This window comes from Motacilla alba, chromosome 7, assembly GCF_015832195.1.
Source record: "Motacilla alba alba isolate MOTALB_02 chromosome 7, Motacilla_alba_V1.0_pri, whole genome shotgun sequence".
Taxonomy (NCBI): Eukaryota; Metazoa; Chordata; class Aves; order Passeriformes; family Motacillidae; genus Motacilla; species Motacilla alba.
Genome location: NC_052022.1, coordinates 21,358,127 through 21,378,948, shown reverse-complemented (window position 1 = coordinate 21,378,948; position 20,822 = coordinate 21,358,127). Strand labels below are relative to the sequence as shown.

General features: G+C 43.4%; 1 protein-coding gene across 3 annotated transcripts in view; it reads left to right on the top strand.

The window, feature by feature from the left end:
- Positions 1–19,926, top strand: part of WIPF1 (WAS/WASL interacting protein family member 1) — a 53,002-nt gene extending 33,076 nt beyond the window's left edge. For all 3 annotated transcript variants that reach the window (XM_038142430.1, XM_038142433.1, XM_038142432.1), the window contains exons 3-9: positions 2,963–3,051; positions 4,483–4,612; positions 6,789–6,959; positions 8,148–8,909; positions 11,398–11,610; positions 13,227–13,340; positions 14,649–19,926. In XM_038142430.1, the coding sequence (XP_037998358.1) occupies positions 3,001–3,051; positions 4,483–4,612; positions 6,789–6,959; positions 8,148–8,909; positions 11,398–11,610; positions 13,227–13,340; positions 14,649–14,704 (1,497 nt within the window). In that variant the 5' untranslated portion in view covers positions 2,963–3,000 and the 3' untranslated portion in view covers positions 14,705–19,926. The remainder of the gene's footprint in view (positions 1–2,962; positions 3,052–4,482; positions 4,613–6,788; positions 6,960–8,147; positions 8,910–11,397; positions 11,611–13,226; positions 13,341–14,648) is intronic.
- The last annotated feature ends 896 nt before the right edge of the window (positions 19,927–20,822 follow it).

Here is a 20,822-nt window from a genome sequence, read left to right as displayed (position 1 = left end):
GGATGCTCGTGTTAAACTTCAGGCCACTTTTGCCAGAATTTAGTTTATTACAGAAGCTTGTCCTGTGCTTCCAAAATGCTGTTTTCCAGCCTGTCTCTGAGGGCTACAGGGCTTGTTCCACAGCAAGCTCACCAGTGTGTCCCTAATTTCCATGGCAATTCAGTTGAGAGAGCCCTTCAGTTCCAGAAATACCAGCTAGTGTGCAGTGGTTGAGTACAGGAACACGTAAGATGGGATAGAGAAGGAGGGAACACCTAGTGCATTTCTCCCCACTGCCTCCTTGCAAGTCGTGTGCAGAGAGGGTTTTGGAGAAGCTGGATGGGTCTGTGGGTAGTGGCTTCCCCTTAGAGAACTCAGGCTTCAAGCATCACCTTACTTCCTCTTTATGCCACCAATTCCTTAAGAAGCTGATCTAAAACAATCCAGTTAAAAGGGAAAAACAGTAGAACAGAGAAGCCCAAGAGGGAAACAATCTTTAAATGACAGGGAGGTAGACAAGTTATGGTATTTTACAGGAAGTGCGTCACAGGCCACCTGGTTCACTTGCTGTATTCAGGTCTGAGCTGCCTTAAAGGATTCATTTAAAAGTCTGATATCGAACCAAACTGTATTCTACGTGCTCCAGAAACTTTCCTGTGACACATGGAGTGCCAAAGAGACTGATGGTACATTATCTAAACTGCTTTGACTTCTTAGCAAAGCAATGCAGAGAGAAGAATTTCTCTTTTTAATCCAACGAAGCGGTTAAAGGCTTGGTGAAAATACCCTCACGGCTCAGTTAAGCTAGAGACAACTGCAGCTGTGAAAAGACTGTGTTAAGAAACAGGATGGTTGTGGTCTACTGTAAGAAATAATTTTCCTGTTGACTATTTTTTTAAACAGGAAGCTGAAGAACAAAGCAGCATTAGTCTTGGTGCTTTTAATAGGTTTCAGATTTCAAATATTGTATTTAGAATATGATGATTGGGAAAGGATAGGGCTTTGGGCAGCGTTTTATGTAACAGCTGAAAGCTACAAATCTGGGAGAAGGGAATATATATAAATTCAAGTGGATCCTGTGACTATGAAGCTATTGTTTCTCTGGAGGAGTTTAAGGTGCTCAGTAATGCAGCAGAGGACTGATGAGAGCAGGCTGGTCTCTTTGCAGGACTCTGTGAACGCATGCATTTGCACAGCACTGTGTAGGCTCGGCTTCAGTTTCCTCTTTGTCAGTCCCTCTGTCTATCCACCAGCTTCCCCTCTGCCTTGCTCACTCTTTTGCAGTAACTGGAAACAGTTTCTGCAGTATGGGAGAAGAAAACCTGTAGCCACTAGTGCCTCACACCACTTTGAACTCCATGACTTTTCTAGATGGTCAGCCAGAGCTATTGGTGATGCATCTGACTCCTTCCTCCCTCAAGATTTTACACAAAACCCATTAAAGCCTTATTTCAGAAACTATTTCTTCTGAGGAAGGTAACTCAGCAGTTTGTGGGGGAGAGGCAGGAGGGAATGGGGGTTACAGATGTATTCTAATTCTTTTGAAGCATGAGCATCTTATGAGATAAATCTGTCCTTCTAAACAGTTTTTTCTGACACACATGGATCATGTCAGATGCCATTACGGACTTCATAGGGGGTGACTCACTGCAAATGCCATTTTGTTTCATTCAGTACATTTTCCTAATATTCATTTTAACTGTGAAGGGTACTGTACCTGGCATGATGGTAATTTGACAGATACTGTGCTATTACACTTCCCCTTGGTCTCATCTAATACATTTAAGTTACTTTAAAAAGTAAGAGCTGTGTATGCATGTAAGTAACTGCCCTGGGGACCTCAGCCATCAGCCTGGAGTTGTCTGGGGAATTACCATTGTTCCTGTTCCCACTGTGTTTACCTGTCTTATGCAAACATTATATAATCATTGTTACTAAAGGTGGCTCAGGTGAATGGCCAGCATGGGTGAAAGATAGCTCAGATAAAAAAGTAAAGCACATGCTGAAATGCCATAGCCCTATTAAAAATACTTCAAAGCCCCTGATAGGCACAGTTCCAGCAAGCTGAGTGCCAAAATGCCACAAAAAGCCCTTGTGACTTGAAAATATAGTTCTTGACACTTCAGGCTTTTTTTTTTTTTTTTTTTTTTGTTGTTGTTGTTCCATAATTTGGCTGCAATAAGTCTCTGTATCTCAGGTGTGACCCTCCTAGGATCACCCCAGGCTGAAAGTTCAGCTTGGTGTGGGGAAAAGTGGGAGCATGGTCCCTGGCAGGGAAGCTTGTGGAAGGCTGAGCTTTAGCAGCCAGGCTTTTCTGCCTGCAGCTGAGAGGCCAAGCTGCCCACTTGCCCTTCCTGCTCAGGGGGAGTGTCCGGAACATGTCTGTGTGCTGTTTCTGAGGAGGAGGAAGGTGCATTCAGACATGATGATGGAGCTTGGGATCTTCAGAGCAAGCAAGGAGAAAGGAAGGAGCATGAGTCCATGCCAGAGCTCTGCTGTTCCACTCTACCCATAACAGTGGAGGTGGAGGAATCTTTTAGCAACTAAAGGGATTTAACAAGTCGGCATCTCTTTCTGAGTATGATCCTAAAGTATGATGCCTTCTTGAAGTAAGGGATGATGGTATAGCTATGAGGCAATCCTGAAGCACTTCCATGGGAACAAGATTGTTTGATTTAACAGAGTTCAATTTGGTTACTGCATTTTGTGCATTGCTATAGCAATGCATGGATTGTGTAAGTGTTCAAAACTGGATGTATATCTATGAGTTTGTATGGCAGTGGGGATTGTGTTGGGAGCCCCTGTTTAAAGATGCGACTGGTTTCCATACAATTAAATATGAAGTGCTTTTTGCTGATTATTTAGACTTCAAAAATGTAGAAGATAAACCTGTTATCTGCAATGATGTTTTCTAGCTGAGTAGAAATTTATTTATTAAATGTATTAATTTCTGGACTTTGTGCATTTGTGTTTTGCTGTGCAGGTTTCTTAGCAAGAGCAGACAGAGCTCAGCCTTCCACCATGCCTGTGCCTCCCCCTCCAGCTCCCCCTCCACCCCCAACACTGGCCTTGGTAAGTTTTACAGGAGGTAAACATATGCACTGTTCTCTGCTGCTGCTTGTCACTTTGAATAGGATGTCCAGAGATACTGAGATGTGGATGGGTGTATCCATATTTGGGGAAAGCTGTCCAACATATTGTTTATGGTTGATCATTGATCCTGCAAGAACAGCCATCACTTCCACTGCCTTCCAGTTCTCATGTGGATGTCATGATCCACTCTAACTCTCCATCCTTTTATTCCTCCCACACTGGTGGCTGATCTGGTGGAGAAGCAACAGCTTTTCTAAGGGGAGTTAAAGTCTTGCCTTTCTCCAAACCTGTACTCCCACCTTCTCCCTTGTTCTACTCCAGTACTTCTGTGACTTGAGCAGGAAAAAAAAAATTCTATTGTTTAAATTTGGTAAGGATAGCTCTTAGCTAGCATAGCTCCCTCAGCCAGCCTGTGGTATCAGAGCACAGGATCCACTGCTGGCACAACATGGTGGGTGAAACTACATCAGACCTGACTTGAACCGGGATAGAGCTTGTGCTGTGCTTGCCCTCCCAACAGTCAGTCACCTCACTGACAAGAAGAAAGGCTTCTTGAAATGCCATTTTGAAGTACCTAGTTATTTTCAGAGCAAAACCCTACCTGATTACACAAAATGGGCTGTCTCTCAAGAGTCTTTCCTTTATTTTCCACCTCAAGCAAGATACAGACTCTACTTGGTCCCTCCATGACCCTTTCAGGAAATCTTTGTAACACTGATCTGATAAATTAGAAAATGTTTCAGGAACTGTTAACTAGAAAAAAGAGCCATATATATGTGTGTATAAGTGTATTGTTTGGAGTTTTTTTGTTCTTTCTTGAAAAACTGTGTCATGAGAACATAAAGTGAAAAAGAAGACTGTTGAGACAAATCTCATATGTCCAAAGGCTTTATTTGGTCTATATGAAGAGGTCAATATTATTGAAGTGGCAATTGCCATTTTTAAGTACTTCTATCTAAGCTAAAATAGTAGACAAAGGTCCATCTTTGCTCTGATTTATCTAGAAATTGTATTTCAACACAGCTTTTAAGAATGTCCACCTTCTTGTATAATCAAGTTATATGTGTAGTCTGTTCTTGTTCCATCTCCAAAATGGCACAGATAAGCCTTGGCTTGAAAAAATGAGATATTCTAAATCATGAGTTCAAAAAAGGTGAATTCACATAGAAGTGTTCTGTTTTTAATGATTAATGTGCATTAGAATAGCAGTTGTGTTGGGGACTTTGAGTCAGTAACAAGGCCAGCTACCTTTAATATCATTCACAAAACGAGACAGGGCATGCCACCTACCCACTCCAATGCTGTTAAAACAGCCACTGAAGTCTCAAGTAACTATCATATTTAAGCAGAAATTTTTATCTGGAAGCTGTGGTTTATTTTGCCTCCTCATTTTTAATTTTTGTTTTGCAGGCAAATACTGAAAAGCCATCCCTAAGCAGGTCAGAACAGGCAGGGCGAAATGCTCTATTATCTGATATTACCAAAGGAAAAAAGCTCAAGAAGACTGTTACTAATGACAGAAGTGCTCCAATTCTAGACAGTAAGTATGACTCTACATGTTGGAATTTCTGTGGGCATGAATGGTTCTACAGATCTGAAAGCAGAAAATTATTTTATATATCATCAGATGAATTGCCATGAGAGTAGATAAAAGAAAGTGCCAGAAATTGGCATGCATAAAAATAAATTCTATTCATCATGAATGAACAGTCAGCTGAGAAATCAAGTACTGCTTATGAAATGTGAATGCTAATTTGTTAGCTAATTCTCAAAAAGTGGTTTATTTTCCTGTTTGCTTATATCAGAAAAATGTGCAAGTCCTACCAGGAGTTCTGCTGAGGACGTGCAGCAGATCAGGCAAACAAAACCCCATAAGGACTGAGGAAAGAACAGAGAATGAAGTGGAATTTCAGACTCTACTTTTGCATAAACAATATAAGAATAAATGCATGCCTGGCATGACACCATTGGCTCCAGTATCACTTAGAGCAAAACCAGAGCCAGCAGCCACAGCTCTACCTGTGTGTCACTGCTGCACGCAGTTTTGTCGCTCCTAGAGTGACTCAGGGCTGTTATCTTTTTAGATAGCCCAGCAGTACTGCACAAGGCAGTGACTCTGCTTACCTGAATGGAAACAAGGTCTCTATCCAGCTGTGCTGCTGCAGTGTCTCACAGCACATCTTGGCAGGTGCCAAGAGGAGGCTGGAGAAGCCCGTGTAGCAAAAGTATTGGGAAGGCAGAACAGAAACAAGAGAAGAGTGAGGAACACAGGCCTGTGCTGACAGAGGAACAGTATTCATTTCCAAAGGAGAAAAGACACTTCTACAGACTGATTAGCAAATGTGATATACCTCAGTCTAGGTGTGGCCATGCAATTAAAGGCTGGACTGTGATAGGAACATGATGACAAAAAAGGAAATGCCCAGAGGAGTGTGACCAAATTAAAACAGTTTTTAGAAAATTAGATACAGTTCTGCAATCAGACAGCTACAGTTTTAAAAGATTATCTCTGAATGTGAAGTTAAATGTTCTAGCTATATTAATGAGCTGGAGGGGATTAAAGGAGGGGGTAAACAGTAAGATAAAAATGATGCAGCCTATTATCTTATTTACATGAATTAACAAATCATGATGAAAGACTAAACCATGGTAGCAGCATTTCTCCAGAGGTTCACACCCTATCTGAGTCAGAGCTGAACTGAGCTGACATGTTTAAGAAAAAGAAGGATAATGTGAAACATTCCCCCATGGATACACTTTTTTTTTTTCTTGGGGAAATTTTTAGAAGTGCTTTTCATCCACAGATTTTAATTACTCTGAAGTCACTGAAAATTTTACCCACCCAAACTTATGGAAATCAGTATTCCAAGAAATTAAGCAAGTGATCTTAGCCTATGTGGCCCAGCATCTGAGAGTTGATCTCCACAGATATTCCAACCTGTGCACCTGCTGATTTTGTAGTGATGCTCTGAATAAGGCTCTTCTGTGTATCATAGTTGTGGAAACACTTTCATTTTACTTTTGGCAACTCAGTTGTCACAGCAGAAACACTGACATTAGAGAGAAAGGGGAGAGAAAAGGGGGAGGGCTGATAAAATAATTCCTGCCTATTGGAAACATTAACTGCTAATGATCCTGTCACTGCACTTCTGAACCTACGAAATTGCATCTTCTTTGCTACTAGGCTTTAAATAAGTAGATATGTTGCAATATTATCAATAATGAGAGAATTCTGTGCATTCCCATCAGTGATTCCCAGAGACACCTTCAAGAGGAGGGACTTTGTGCCTTCTTCCTTCCTTCCCTTTTTCCCATGTGATTGCTCAGTCTCTGCTTATGGAGAAGTGGAGGGGAAGGATAAGAGAGCAAAAGTACAAAGAAACAGGAAGAAGCAACTAAGGTGCTAACAAAGACATTGTGTTCTCAGAGGTCCCATCCAAGCTCAGTTCCAAATTCTCTGCAGCAATTTGCTCTGCTCTCCAGTCTAGAGCAGACTAAAGTAGTGATGGCATAATAAAACACAGAGGCTATGGTTATTGTGGTTATTGCGCCAGCTCCTCCACGGTGCAGTGGTGGTGGTGATGATGATCCAAACCTTGTGTGTTTTGAAAGTTCATCCATTTTTTTCCCCAGCTACAAGCATTACTCTAATGAAAGAGGTGACTTTGCAGGATCAGTCCTGCTTCACTAATGTGGGGGATCTTTTTTCCCAACAGAACCCAAAGGATCTGGTGGAGGTGGTGGCGGTGGCTTTGGAGGAGGTGGCAGCGGCGGGGGTTTTGGTGGTGGCAGTGGTGGCGGCTTTGGAGGCGGTGGACCACCTGGCCTTGGAGGCCTTTTTCAAGCAGGAATGCCAAAGCTCAGATGTACTGCAAGTCGAGATGCTGGTAAGAAAGACGTTGAATTTCCAGTGTGAAAAAATGGCATTGCTTAAAACCTTCACAGCACTGCAGTAAAATACCTGCTGGGATTGAGAAAGCCATCAAATATTGTAGGCTCTTAGGAAATGTAATTTTCAGCTTGAATCTTGTTTTATTCCTACCATTAGGTTTTATGAGGGAGAAGCCAGACTCCCTTTCCACCCATCCTGCTTGTTATTGATGAAAGCTAAAGGTCTTGGTAGTGTTGAATGGCTACCTACAAAGTACAGTCAGGCAAATTACATCCTGCTTTAGCTGTTGGGTGTGCTGGACAAGAGGGGAACAGAGGAGGATCCAGGCTAATTCTTTCTTGTGCATCAGGAAAAAGGATCTACTTTCAGAACGGAAAGTACTTGTGTCAGTTCCACAACAGCATGATTTGCTGCTTAGGGAGTACGTGAGGCATCCCAGCTGGCTGGTACAAACACTGCAGATGGAGGCTTGTCTAGAGTATGCTTCTGGCTGACAAAACAGCTGCCCCAAGCCTCATGCCCCTTTAAACAAGGACATCTGGGGCCACTGAGTTTTTTTAAGTTCAAGGACGTAGGATTTCATACTTCTTGAAGAAGGTCTATGCTATGGGGATTGTAGAGTGTTATAAATATTACATATTTTATAGCCTAACATAATTTTTAAGCACATGTGTACAAATCAGTCTCTCAGAGCTGGTATTTTCTATTGTGTCACAGTCTATTTTTGGGAACTTGTATTAATACAAAAGTTCCTGGCATCGCAGAATAGTACTTGTAAGCCTCAGGGCCAGCTGCCTTCTTCCTGACATGCACAACTACATCCTTAGATCACAGCGACTAGAAAGGGCTGAAAAGAGCTTTTTGCTGACCTTTTGTTGTTAAACGTAATTTAGAAGCTAAGATTTCTTTGCTCTCAGGTTGATGGCGTTCAATACTTGTTCTTCACCATTTCTTCCCTCCCTGTTTTATTGCTTGCTGTATGATGGCTGCATCTCTTGTGTTACTTTGTGGCCTCTAAAGCAATATCGGGATGTCACTTGGTACTCTGGAGTGCTTTCCCGATGGTACCGGTACTTGGGGCTGAGCCTCAAGGCAGGGGTGCCCCGTGCCGGGCTGCGCCCTGGCCGCTCGCAGCCCCTCGGGAACCGCCGAGGCGCTGACGCTCCCTGTCCTGTGTCCGCAGACGCCGGGGGAGGCCGGCCGCCCGTCCTGCCGCCCGGAGGCCGCTCCGCCGCCGCCAAGCCCTTCTCCGCGCCGAGCGGCCCGCCGCGCTTCCCGGGGCCGCCCTCGGGGCCGCGCACCGCCGCCCCGGACCCGCAGAGGAGCCGCGTGCCGCCGCCGAGGCCCGACGCCGGCTCGAAGCCCGAGGCGGCGCCGCCGCCGGTGCCCAGCACGCCCCGGCCCATCGCCTCCAGCCTGCACAACCGGGGCTCGCCGCCGGTGCCGGGGCTGAGCCGGCAGCCCAGCTTGGGGCCCACGCCCCCGCCCTTCCCGGGCAGCCGGGGCGCGGGGTCGGGCTCGCCCCTCCGGCAGCCGGGCCCCGGCGCGGCGTCCCCCTTCTCGGGCCGGCCGCCGCTGCCGCCCACCCCGGGCCGGCCGGCGGAGGACAAGCCGCCGCCCCCGCCGCCGCCCCCCGCCGGGCACCGGCCGCCCGCCGCCCGGGAGGCGTCTCTGCCGCCGCCGCCGCCGCAGAACAGCAAACCGCCCGTGCCCGCCGCCCCCCGGCCCGCCCTCGGCGCCCCGGCGCCCCCGCTGCCCCCCAGCAGGCCGGGGCCGCCCCCCGTCCCGCCCGCCCCCGCCGGCGGCGACGAGATGCCGCGGCTGCCGCAGAGGAACATCTCGCTGGGGTCGTGCCCGGCGCCCGGCGGGGGCCGCTCCGGACCGCTGCCCCCGCCGCCCGGAGAGAGGCCGCCGCCGCCCGTCAGAGACCCGCCCGGCCGCTCAGGTGGGGAGCGGGGACAGGGAGAGGGGGGAGGGTGCTTTGGCCGGGACAGGTGGCCCGGGGAGAGGGTGCTTTGGCCATGCCCGCGCCAGTTTCACATGCGGAACTAGCACATCCCAGGATGACATCCCTGTTCGGCGCTAGGAATTCTGCAGTTGGAAGTGAGGGTTTGTGGGCGTCAAGGTGGCTTAAGGAAAGTCAAAGTGCATCACCAGTGTGCTCACGTGTACTTTTACAGATCTTGGTAACTTTCATTATAATCGCTGTAATTGAAGAGGGTTGCAAAGGGATTTCCCCATTACGTTCTTTGATGCAAAGCAGCTTCTGGTAAAGTGACAGCATCTGACTTCCTGAGTCAACCAGCTTGAGTTAATGGTTGCGTTCTCGCAAGTGGAGGTTTGTGGAACCTGACTTTCTACGTGTTCAGAGACACAAACACAGTCAAATACAATGGCTTTAATAAAAGACGTAGCCAACAGTTGTTAAATGTAATAGCACTTGTTACAGTGTGACTAAGTGTTGTTACTTACCATCTGTAGCTATCAAATTAGACTAAAAGTAGAATAATCTCCTCTGACCAATTTCATAATTGCACTTTGTCCTCCGTGACAACTGTTCAAAACTTTTAAGAATTGCACATCATAACTCAGCTCTCTGATACCTGATAGTTGTCCCTTCAGAGATGGGAGAATTTAGGCACAATCGAGCCCTGTAACATTAGGTGGAGAAAAGCACTGCACAGAAGATACTGCTGGGAAATTCCACAGAGTTGCCTTTCATTTCATCCTTTGGAATTAACTCAGAAATCATCTCTAGCCTGCCCAGTCCTAGACAATAGAAATGAATGTCATGGGAGCTCCCACAGACAGCTGTGTTGCTTTCCAGCTCCTTGAACCAGTCTGGAGCTCCAACACCTACAGCGGCTGTGCAGAAAATAGCGGCCCTGTAACTGTGCTTTGTGGAGCTGGTTGCCAGCCTAGAGGATGGCACAATGCTAGGGCAGCCTGCAGTAAATAAATCAAAGAAATCCCATTACAATTGACCAAATTGATGTATCAAAGTTGCAGAGAGTGTCTGCAATTATTCAGTCACTTCCAAGAGTTTGTTCTGTGGTGGCCTTGGCTTCCACCATTGCTTTCCTACTTGACCCTTTTCTTTGGCAGATGTTTTTAGCAACCCTGCACTAACTTTCTTCTGGCTCAATTCCAACTCAGTAAGTAGAAGGAAGTTGTAGCAGTACATTCTAAACATAAATACATCTATTCGGCATCAGTTCAGTATAGACAATGGAGTTTAGCTAGGTTTAGAGAGAGCAACTGAAACTATTCTGAAAGTTGCTGAATGCTTCTCATTCTTTGAAACCATTCCCTGAAGGCTAACTTCAGTAATTTGTAAAATAAGAAGGGGAGCAAAAATACATGAAGTACAGCATATTTCTTGAAATGTTTCAATGCTTTTTGCTGGAGACACAATATCTACTGCTCTCTTTTTCAAAGTTCATGTCTGTAGATAGATTTAAACAAGACAGGGAAGCATTTATTGAAAATTAACATAATTGTCAATTGCCCAACTGCACCAAACAGAGGTAGTGAGACTTCTGAACATGCGTAACTCTCCACACCCTCTGCTTCACCTTCTTGTGTCCTAACCATGGGCGCTTCTCTCTCTGCCAGAAGCAGCTTTCCTGTCTTTATTTACTTTTCTTCTGGAAGCACCCTTCCCCTGCCCTCAGGACTGCCCTGAGTCTGTGTTATGTTGGCTGTGCCTTAGTATTTGACCTGTCACGTCCATGTCAGTTACAGATACGCAAACACTGGAAATGCCAGTCTATGTGTGAGGTCTGTTTCCAGTTTACAGGGAGATGGATGTGCTCCAGCTACTGAAAAACCTGTCATGCAGCTCATTTGTTTATAAATGAGTGAGCTGATGAGCTGCTGCCTAACGCGGCCACTCCTGGGCAGAGCTCCCCTGTGTGCCACCACACACCCAGAGGAATCACCCCTATGGGCAAAGAGCCTCGGAAGGTAGCAGGTCTCTTCTGCTACACGTCCTCTTGCTTTGCAGAGGAAAAACTTGCTTTGCAGTGTATAGAAAGGAAATGTGTTACAGTTTGGGTCTCCACAGCACCCTGAATTCCAGGTGTGACTTCTGCTTATTGTGGCCACTGTTAATTTAGAGTGGTTTAAAAGCAGCTTCCAGGATCAGGACCTTTACAGAGGCTTCTGTAGCTGAGGAGAATAGGAGCATGGACACTGCAGTGTGTTTATGTTTAGATATACCTGCTCCTCTGAGCTGTACTCTGCAAATCAGCACTAAATCCCTAGAGAGCCCCGGAAAGCAGGGAAGTGGGTGCTGAGGGCCGTTACCCCTTGGGGCCAAGGGTCCTGAAACAGCCCTTTTGGTTTGCGGGAGGCTTGGGATGCCAGCGGCGGCTTCCCACTGGCAGAGGAACGCCTGGTGTTAACGGTGTTTGCTTCTCGCCTTGCTCTAGGCCCGCTCCCACCGCCTCCTCCCATAAGCAGGAATGGAAGCACTTCGAGGGCTTTGCCCAGCACTCCCCAGCTGCCCTCCCGGGCCGGGCTGGACAGCCAGAGAGGCGGGCCACGACCTCCGCTGCCCCCCGACCGGCCGGGCTCGGCCGCGCCGCCGCCGCCACCGCCGCCTTCGGCAGCTGTCAGGAACGGCTTCCAGGATCCCGGCGATGGTGAGCCATCCTCCCAGCTCTTTGCCTTCTGTAGAGAAGGTGTAGTGGCTTTTGGCCCTAATATCTCAAAAGAGGTTTGGGATCGAGACTTTGTTTCTAGTGGCAGCCTTTGATTTCTGACCAACAGAGGCGTCACTTGGGTCTCAATTAACCCTGGCAAGCAAGAACAGAATAAATATGCCATACATAGAGCAGAATTGCAAAGTCATCAATACAGTCTCCAAAATAACCCTTTGAAAAAGACCCTGTAAAAAGGAAGGGAATTGTTTCAGCTCTCATATGCATTCAAACCACAGCTACACTGACACTTCGGAAGTCGGAACAAGTTAGATGACTCAAAAGCTGAAAGCTGAAAAACAGATGAGGGAAGAGATTGTCAGAACATTGCTGAAAATGTCAAGTATCTATTTCTGCTAGTGTTTATTAAAAAGATGAGGTCCAAGATTGCTGTGTTTTAAAGATTCGTCATGCTTTTCTTTTTAATTGTTTTCTATTTGCATAGAACAGATAAATCCTTCAGTTAATTATGTGAGGACAAAATTGGTATTCCTGACATTTATAAAGTTAGAAAAAAGCAAACAGAAAATGAAACTATAACTCACGCTTTTGAAACATCTTCACACACCAGGTAAGGCAGAAGGATCTCAGGCATATTTCTTCCTACACAAATCATTTGCAGGGTTCAGAACATGCAGCTTCTTTACACACTGGTTTCTGATTGCAGCCATTGGAAGTAAACATAGAAAAACTGGATCCAGCAGATAACCACATGTACAAATGCCAGGTGGAACTTACTCAGCTGTTCATTACATTATGCAGTAAAATACAGCAATATCTCAATAAAGTTATGGTTGCAAAGTCCTGAAACAAGCAAGTGAAGAAATTACAAAGTTTAAAGTAGCCCACACTTTATTCTTTAGGCTTTCAAAATCAGGTGCAGAACAGAGCTCTTGGAACATTTCCTATTATTTCAATGAAGAAACTGGTATGCTTGCTTTATTTAGAATTCTGTAGACTCAGTAAGTACAGCAAAAGGGCCCCTGTAGTCTAAAGAGATATAGCTTCAAGTGATATATTTTTCCATTTTTGACACTAGTTATATACAGGATTGTCTGTCATAATATTTTTCTTCTTCCAGTATAAATATTAAGAGAGAAAGAACAGTGCTTATAAGAGTGTGCTTTTAATCATGCTTTTGAGCTTGGTGTATCAATGACACTTGAATATTGGTAAATTCTATACCAGGAACAAAATACTGTTCTGAAGCAGGAGAACTGAGGCAGTTCTGGTAGCACATATATATATGTGTGTGTTAAAAAAGCAGATCTGTTATACATGGAAGGGAGAGTAAGACTTATTTTAGGGGAATTATGGCTGTTTTCCTGATCTGTAATTTTGCATTAAATTGGCAAAATGATCGGTTTGATAGAAATTTTCATTCCCAAATTAATCTAAAGCATCATCTTCCTTGACTTCCTAAGAGAATGCTGGTTCAGTACGCAGCTGTGTAAGCATTTTGCAATTTAAAACATGCATTAAACATGATGTCAATGTCAATTGACTTTCCTATGCTATGTCAGAAAACTAATGAGTAAATTGCATGGGATTTTTTTCAGATGAATGGGAAAGCAGATTCTCTTTTCATCCGATATCTGATTTGCCACCTCCAGAGCCATATGTACCCACGAACAGAAGTTATCCCAGTAAACTAGCAAGAAATGACAGTAGAGGTAAGTTGGAATTTCAGTGTATTGTTCTAAAACCAAGTGCATGGGGAAGAGTCTGGATGCTGAGGTTTCCAGAGTTCTTAGGCTGACAGTCTGGTCATTGTTCCTCACCACACAGGAAAAGCTAAATGCAAGTTCATATGTACAAACCCTCTAAAACTTTTTGAGTGGGGAATTGTTTGTTTTTTTAAGTTGAAACATGTACTGTAAGTGACCAAGTCTGCCATAATAGTCAGCCCTTCTGCTCTAGGCAGCCAGAACCACAAAATCCCTCAGAACTTTCTCGTCATTTCTCATCTAAATGCATGCACAACTCATTTATTTTTGTGCCAGCATCATCCTTGAGTTTAGTTTTCCTCTCTTCTTGTGTGTTAAACTCTTCATGTTTATTAAGACAACGGTCGTATCCTCCTCTCAGTTTTTGTTTTGGTGGGCTCAATAAATCTGGATGTACTACACTCAGCTTCCAAGCTATGTTCTCTGATTATCAGAGCTGCTTAAGTATACACTTCTGTTTGCTTTTGTCTTTTCCAATCTGTGTTACATGCTGTTCCAGCTCAGGTTTCAAGCATGTCTTCTACAGCAGCATGAATGTTTCCTATCTTTAGTAGTGGTATTTTGCCTGATACACCCAAGGATCAGTTACTTCTTTCACAACCAGTGACATTGGTGGCTCCGTTATCCTCTCATCATCTGTATATGCAGATGCTTCTCTCCTGTTTCCAGGTGATGAAGTTTTGGTTTGAAGCAGAGATTCCTGTTAGTCTCTGACTGTTCACTTTGCCTTGTTAGTTTTCATCCCATTTGTATCAGTCCACAAAGGAAGGCGACGTAACATACGCATTTTTTGTGTGTTTCCCTTTGTGTGCTTGCTATGAAAATTTTCATATTGGCAAAAACATTAAGAGCTTTGAAATTTTACTATGTTTACAGCTTGCCACTTTGTTGAGATTTGCACATAGTGCAAGTAGCACTGAGAAGTTGTGTGTTCACATAAATTAGTAAGGCTAACAAGAACTATCATTCTGTTCTGGGAAGGGGAAAATGGACCAAAATACATATACTTTCCAGGCATTAGGGATAGCATTAGTTAAAAATGTTATTTTACAGTGTTTGAAGTTCTGATGTTGTTTAATAAACTAATCAGAAACTCTACAAAGATTTGTTGGTTTTTGTTTTTTTTTAATGGCCAGGCATGAAAATTAATAGATCTTCACCAGTTAGTGAATTATTTTCTTGGATGTAAACTCCCCCTTCAAAAGAGGGAGTATTCCAGGAGGAGTAACACAAAAAACCTTCTTTCTCTTTTAGGTGGTTCTGTCCGAAAAGAAAGAGGTGCCCCTCCGCTCCCGCCTATACCAAGGTGAAATGGGTTCCGGCCCATCTTTGGGTGACATCTGTTCTCAAGTTTCCTTCGAGTCAGCTCTCCTGTCCACATGACTGGAAAGTTGTCTGTCGTGATTGATTTCCACTTTTGGCTTGTCAGCTGGAACAAACTTCAGTCTCTATTACAGAAGTAACAGATGTGGCTTATGGACTATAGTTGCTCAAAGCTCTGAATTTTATTCGCTTAAACTGCAGGCATTTTGTGGACCCTACAGAACATACATGCATCATGCTTACCATGTCCAACCCCGTCCCCTGGAGAGCTCCGTGGGAGATCTGGCTTTGAATTTGATAGAGCTTGAACAAAGCTGTTTCCTTCACTTTGGGTACAGTAGCTGTTTTATTTTAATGATAAAGTATTAGATGTTTAAAAAAACAGTTGCTGGGTAAAAAGTGTAGCCAAGAGTCCCCTGGATCCTTCTTTGCATGCCTAACTCAGCCTATCTGCTTCTGCAAGCCATAGACCTACTACATGGTGACAAAGAGTTCATCTTTAACTTTTTTACTTCAGCTTAGTCAAGCAAATCTTAAACAATGCACAACATATCCTGCCTCAAGGATGGAGTGTCCCTGGCCTTGTTTTTATCTGCAGAGAATCTTCCAAAGAAAAGCACAAGTGAAGAATTCATCAGCATAAAAAAAAAATATTTTTTAACCCTCTTTCCTATTTTTTAATAGTGCTATGTGCTCTGTGCCCTAATTCTCTCTTACTCCTATGTGGACCAATCTGCATCACGTCATCTGTGCCTTGGATTGCTGTAATGCCCTCTGCCTGATAGTGCATGTGAAGAGTCCTCAGAAGGCAGTCTGAGTGCAAACGCAGCAATTAGTGTAGTTGCAGGCTCCTCCTGTAAAGCATCACTAAAGCCAGTGCTCCACAGACTGCTTTCCAGTTGTTTCTTTGGTACAACTAAATGATGGGGTTTGACTTGGCACTTAGGTCACAAGTCTCAGAGAGCTTGTCTTTGACTTCGATTATGGTAGAGCAGACGAGGTAAAAAACATTCCTCAGTGAAAGCCTTTTGATGTTGAGAGGGGGGTCCAGGATTTGTACACTGAAGTGGGACCATCCAAAATTTGCTGTCTGCCCTGGTTCAAGAGAAATGGAAAGATTTGATCTTCTGAGTTGGCCATGAAGCTTGTCCTTTCAAACTTTGCTGAAAGGAGTCTCTACAGAGAGCTGCAAGGCTTATGGATAGAAGAAAGAGTAAAGTATTCTAACATTGTGGCAAGTGGTTAACATGTTTAATGGCTTTTGAATTTTGTGTGTGAGAAAAGAGCTCATTGTATGAGTGAACTTTACAAGTGGATCTAAGTGCATATAAAATGCCTTTGGAAATTAGAGGAAGATTATAATTCTGGATTTGAAATATCAGTGAATGATAGCTCCTTGTTAATTGGACCTCTGAAAAAATAATCCTCTCAGTCTCATCAGCAGTATGTTTCTTCAGCGTTTTCCTTGGGATCCCTACCAAGCCTGTGTCAGCAGCTATGCTTCACAGGGTGTTGCTCAAAAAAACCCAAAATAAAACATAGAAAGTAGTCATGTAGGTTAAGAAAATGTTTCTCTAGCATGGGAGATATCATCCTAAGTACACTCTGCAAGTAGAATGAGGTCAGTCCTTGAAAGTCTAGGGAATTTAGCCAAAGAGAGTCTAGACCGTGCTGAAATGCCTGTGAATAGGGCTTTTTGCTCTGTCTGTGAGCAGGGAGGGGCAGATCCGCTTTCTGCCTGGCAGCCCGGACATCACATTGAAGGGGATGAGACTAGAGTTGGATTTGCCAGATCAAATTTAATTTGGTCTTTTCAGTGTTTGTTTACAAAATCTTGTTAGCTGTGACAGCATTTGACTATGTACCTGTTTTTTACATTTTTGTATCTAATGACCTATTTTTAGTTACTGTTTATGGTCTTGAACCTGCAATTACATGCGCAGGCGCAGGGATGTATCCACATCCAGTTGCAGGATCGTGGCTGTAAGAGTTCTTTAAACAGATACTGGTGGGACCTCCATGTGACAGGTGCACCTTGGGATCAAACCTGGCACAATGCTGAATTTGTATATGTATTTTATAGATGTCACTTAAAGTGCTTGTCTCTTTAGGATATTATTTTGTGAATAGAAGTCCAAATAAGATTTTTTAGGCTAATAACTTAAAGGATAAATTATTGTATTCATATTTTGAAACTGAAGCACTTAATACCTTTCTAAGGAACAATAGTTTGAATTTAAGAATACAATATTTTCAGTACCTTGACTTGCCAAATCCTTGTTAATATCCAAATAGCCGTGTAGCCAAAAAAAAAAAACAAACCACCCAACCCTCCAGAAATGATATTTTTTTATAACTTACCTGCTTCCAACATAACTGTTTTACTTTGGTAAATCAATGAAAATGCTGCCCAATGTTCTTCCAATACTCTGTATCATTTAAAAAATCCTGTATTTGATCATTTCAGCAAGGTTTTCTGACCAGAAATCTGGACCACTACCAAAGACTTGGAAAACCAGCTTCAGTTTCACTTTAAAATGTGCTGTGTAAAAGGCCCCCAGTTAAAAAGCCAAGAATCCTGAGCTGCTTAGGTTTTAGCAGTTATTTTTTACTCTAGAAACCTCTTCAGAATAGCTGTTTGACATATATGTAAAATAGCTTAATACTGCAGAAAGGGGCATTTTTGTTCATGTAACAACAGCATTTCCATTTATACATTTTGCTGTAAAAGTCCCTTGATATATTCCAGAACAGTGCAGCATTTTATCATTCAATATATTGCTTCATGTAGCAGTAGCTATTTACAATATGATCAGTATTAAAGTATTTATTTCACTATGAAGTGTTAAAAAAGAATAATACAAAACAGGTTGAATCAATGGTGCCTTATGAATTTTTTAGTCAATTTTTCTGTGTCGAAGTAGAAGAATTAATAGACATTGCTCTTCCAGGTCCTAACTAAATAGTGCCAAAGTAGCATTTTACAGTGTTTGAGCCAAGCCCTGCTGTTGTTGTGTGCTCAATCTGCTAACTGCAGGTGGAGCTCAGTGCATGGAGAGACCACTGGATCAGTGTGTAGGTGAGGTGTACGTGGGCACTGGTTGGCTTCACAATCAATTGCTGGTATTGCTCTCAAAGTTCAGACCTGTCCCAAAACCAGTGTCTGACGCTGCTGTCCACACAGCCCAGCTGACTTCAGTCAGTGTGGTTGCATAGGTTACAGAAGTAAATTTGATTCACTGCTTGCATATAAGATTTGCTGGGTTTGTTTCAATGGCATTGTATTATAAACCCTCACATCTCAACCTCTCTTCTTACATTACCACTGAGGCTCGCACTGTGTGACAATGGCCACGGATGTCTGGTTTTGTTTCATTCAACTCTGTAAATAAAATGAGAATAACTTTTGTACCATGTAAAAATAATTTCTGCTCTATATTTTTGGAAGAAAAGCACATGTTATCTTTGTTATGACTTCCTGCACCAGCCATTGGGAGAAGAGGTCCCAGTGATGAATGTTCAGAGTTGCTAAAGGAAACTCAGCTTGTGATTCAGGAAGTGTATATTTCTATAAATGAAATAAATAACATGGCAAAGTTCTTGTTTAAAAGCCAGCATTTCCCAACACTAAAAGAATCATAAGGTTTGTTTTTTCTTTTCTGCAAGACAGCACTGTGAAAGAAGTTCCTTATATTGTCGGTTAAAAAACTGGGCAGTAGTTTCTCCTTGCAGCATGTTTGCATGACACTTGTAGAAGTAGATCTACCTTGGAGCAGGGGATAAAGGAGGTAAACTGCTATCATGCATCACATGTATTGTAACACAACAATCTTCTGTACAGAAGTATGGAAATAGGAAGGGTACTTTTTGCCTTGGAGATAAAGAATAGAGTTGAGTGATCAAACAGATTCTTTTTAAGCAGAATGTCAAATGCTGAGAGACCTAGAGAGGGCCCCTTGGTCACCGGACACTGGAAAAGAGAAGATTGTTCAAGGAAATAAAAGTCAACTGGCTGAATGTTGTTACCAGTACTAGAGTAAAAAATACGGTATCAAATGTGCACTTTGGAGTTCCACGTGGCAGTGGTGTGAACACCTTCACCTCATACAGCGGTACATTGACTCCATGTAACACAGATTGGGTGAGCCTTCGTCTTTCAAATGGTGTTCATCAGAAAATAAGGAGAATCTCTCACCTAAGATATCCAGGAGCACTTTATGTGCAAATTCATGGAATGGTTCTTCATGTACACTGGAAGAAAACAGGAATCTTGTAGCCTGTAAGATGGATGTGTTTGGACCATTCAGTTAAAATCTAAACTGGAGCGTCGGCAAAGAGGGGAGTGTTGGAATAACTCAGGCAGAAGCAGGGCATGTGTGTATGGTCTCAGTGAGTATGCAGCAGGTAGGTATGCAGATGTAAAAAGCAAAAATGGAAACCGCATGTCTTAAGGGAGTAACCTTTTATGTATGTTGTCATTTTGAAATACAGTTTGTCTGTGGTAAATATTCCTTAGTGTAAACTAATGCGTGCAGAGGAAGACATCTAAATTTGGACTTCCAAAGCTACACAAGAGGGAGGGAAGCATAAAACAGGCTGAGCAAAAAGTAACATTTCTATCAGATGCTTAAAGTTTGAGCTTTTTATAAAATATTAATCTAGTTCTGTGAATTTTTTGCTTAACATTTATTTTGTAAGTGATTTTGTTCTTATTTTTCTGTCCTATACCAAATAAATTTTACTTTTATTTAATCGGTGGTGCAGACTGTTACATTGAAGACATACACAGTTACTTCTTTGACAAAAACACTTGTTGGCTTTAGCAGGAGCATAGCAGTGAACCTGGAAGGAGCTGGGGTGAGCTGTTCCCCTCCTCTCCTGTTTGCCATTGGACAGCAGCACAGCAGTAATTCTCAGAGGACTTTGGTCCTACATACAATGAAGGACACCTGCAGATAAGGAGAAATAATGAGTTTACTTTAGGATAAAGAATGATTGAAAACCAGTGGTTTGTGATGCTGTACTTGTAGGTGGCTGCTGGGTGAGCTGTGGCCATTGGCTCTTGCAGGGCAAGCTAGGCACTTGCCAGGGGAAGATGACATGGAAAATCACTGTAGGTAAGTGTAGATTTTTATTTGTTGTGTCTCCACTCACAAGGCAGAAAGGTGCCAGAGTAAGAAACAAATTAAACTCTCCTTTTGACTTTGGAGCCCTGTTCTTTATCGTAGGTGTTAAGCTTTTCAGGTAATTTGGACCAGGTTCATCAAAGAAAGACCCTTTGATAAAAGTCCACAGGAGGTTCAAATTCAGGCTGCACTTCCAGCTTCTCCTCAGAAGTTAGATAGGTCATTTATAAAGCTAAAAAGCTCTGTACTATAATTCATCTGTCTTGCAAAGAGTTAAGCATCAGGTTTACTCTCATGCAGATTGCAGATCCTTTGACATCTCTGGGGACTGCTTGTTGATACATTCGTTTTACAGACTGACTGAGACAAAGACCACTTTCTTAGAAGACCACCAACCCTTGTGTAGCCTGCAGACCCAGCAATCCTGATGCCTGAGCTATAGAAACAGAGAAACCATGATGGAGAGTGGGGGGAGCTGGTGAGCTGTAAAGGAGCTGGCTCAGCAGGCTGAGACCTTTGCAGATCTCAGTGGCAATAGCCTTGAATGAGAACACAGAGGTACGAATCTGATCATCAGCTAGTAGGACTGTCTGTCGCATGTTTTACCAAAGAAATCATGGCTTTTTCTAGTTTTCAAGAAATCAAATTGCTTGGTTGGCTTCAGAAAGAGGGAACTGAGCTGAGCACTCTGTGACCTTGTCATAACCACAACATAGTCCTTCCTTCATTTAACTCAAAAAATGCTGTTATTTAAAAGAAACCCATGGGCTACCCTGTAAAACAGTTCTGACTGCTCCCTACAGTTGCAGGAAGGCTCCTGTGTTGCACACAGCACACACATAAACATGCAACTCCTTTGATCATGGTTCAGCAGTTTCCAATGACCTTCCTGCCTCCTGTGCACAGGCTGCTCCCCTCTGCCCTCTCACCCAGTCTGACTCCATTTTACACTGATGATAGTAACTTAGTCCAGCTTTAG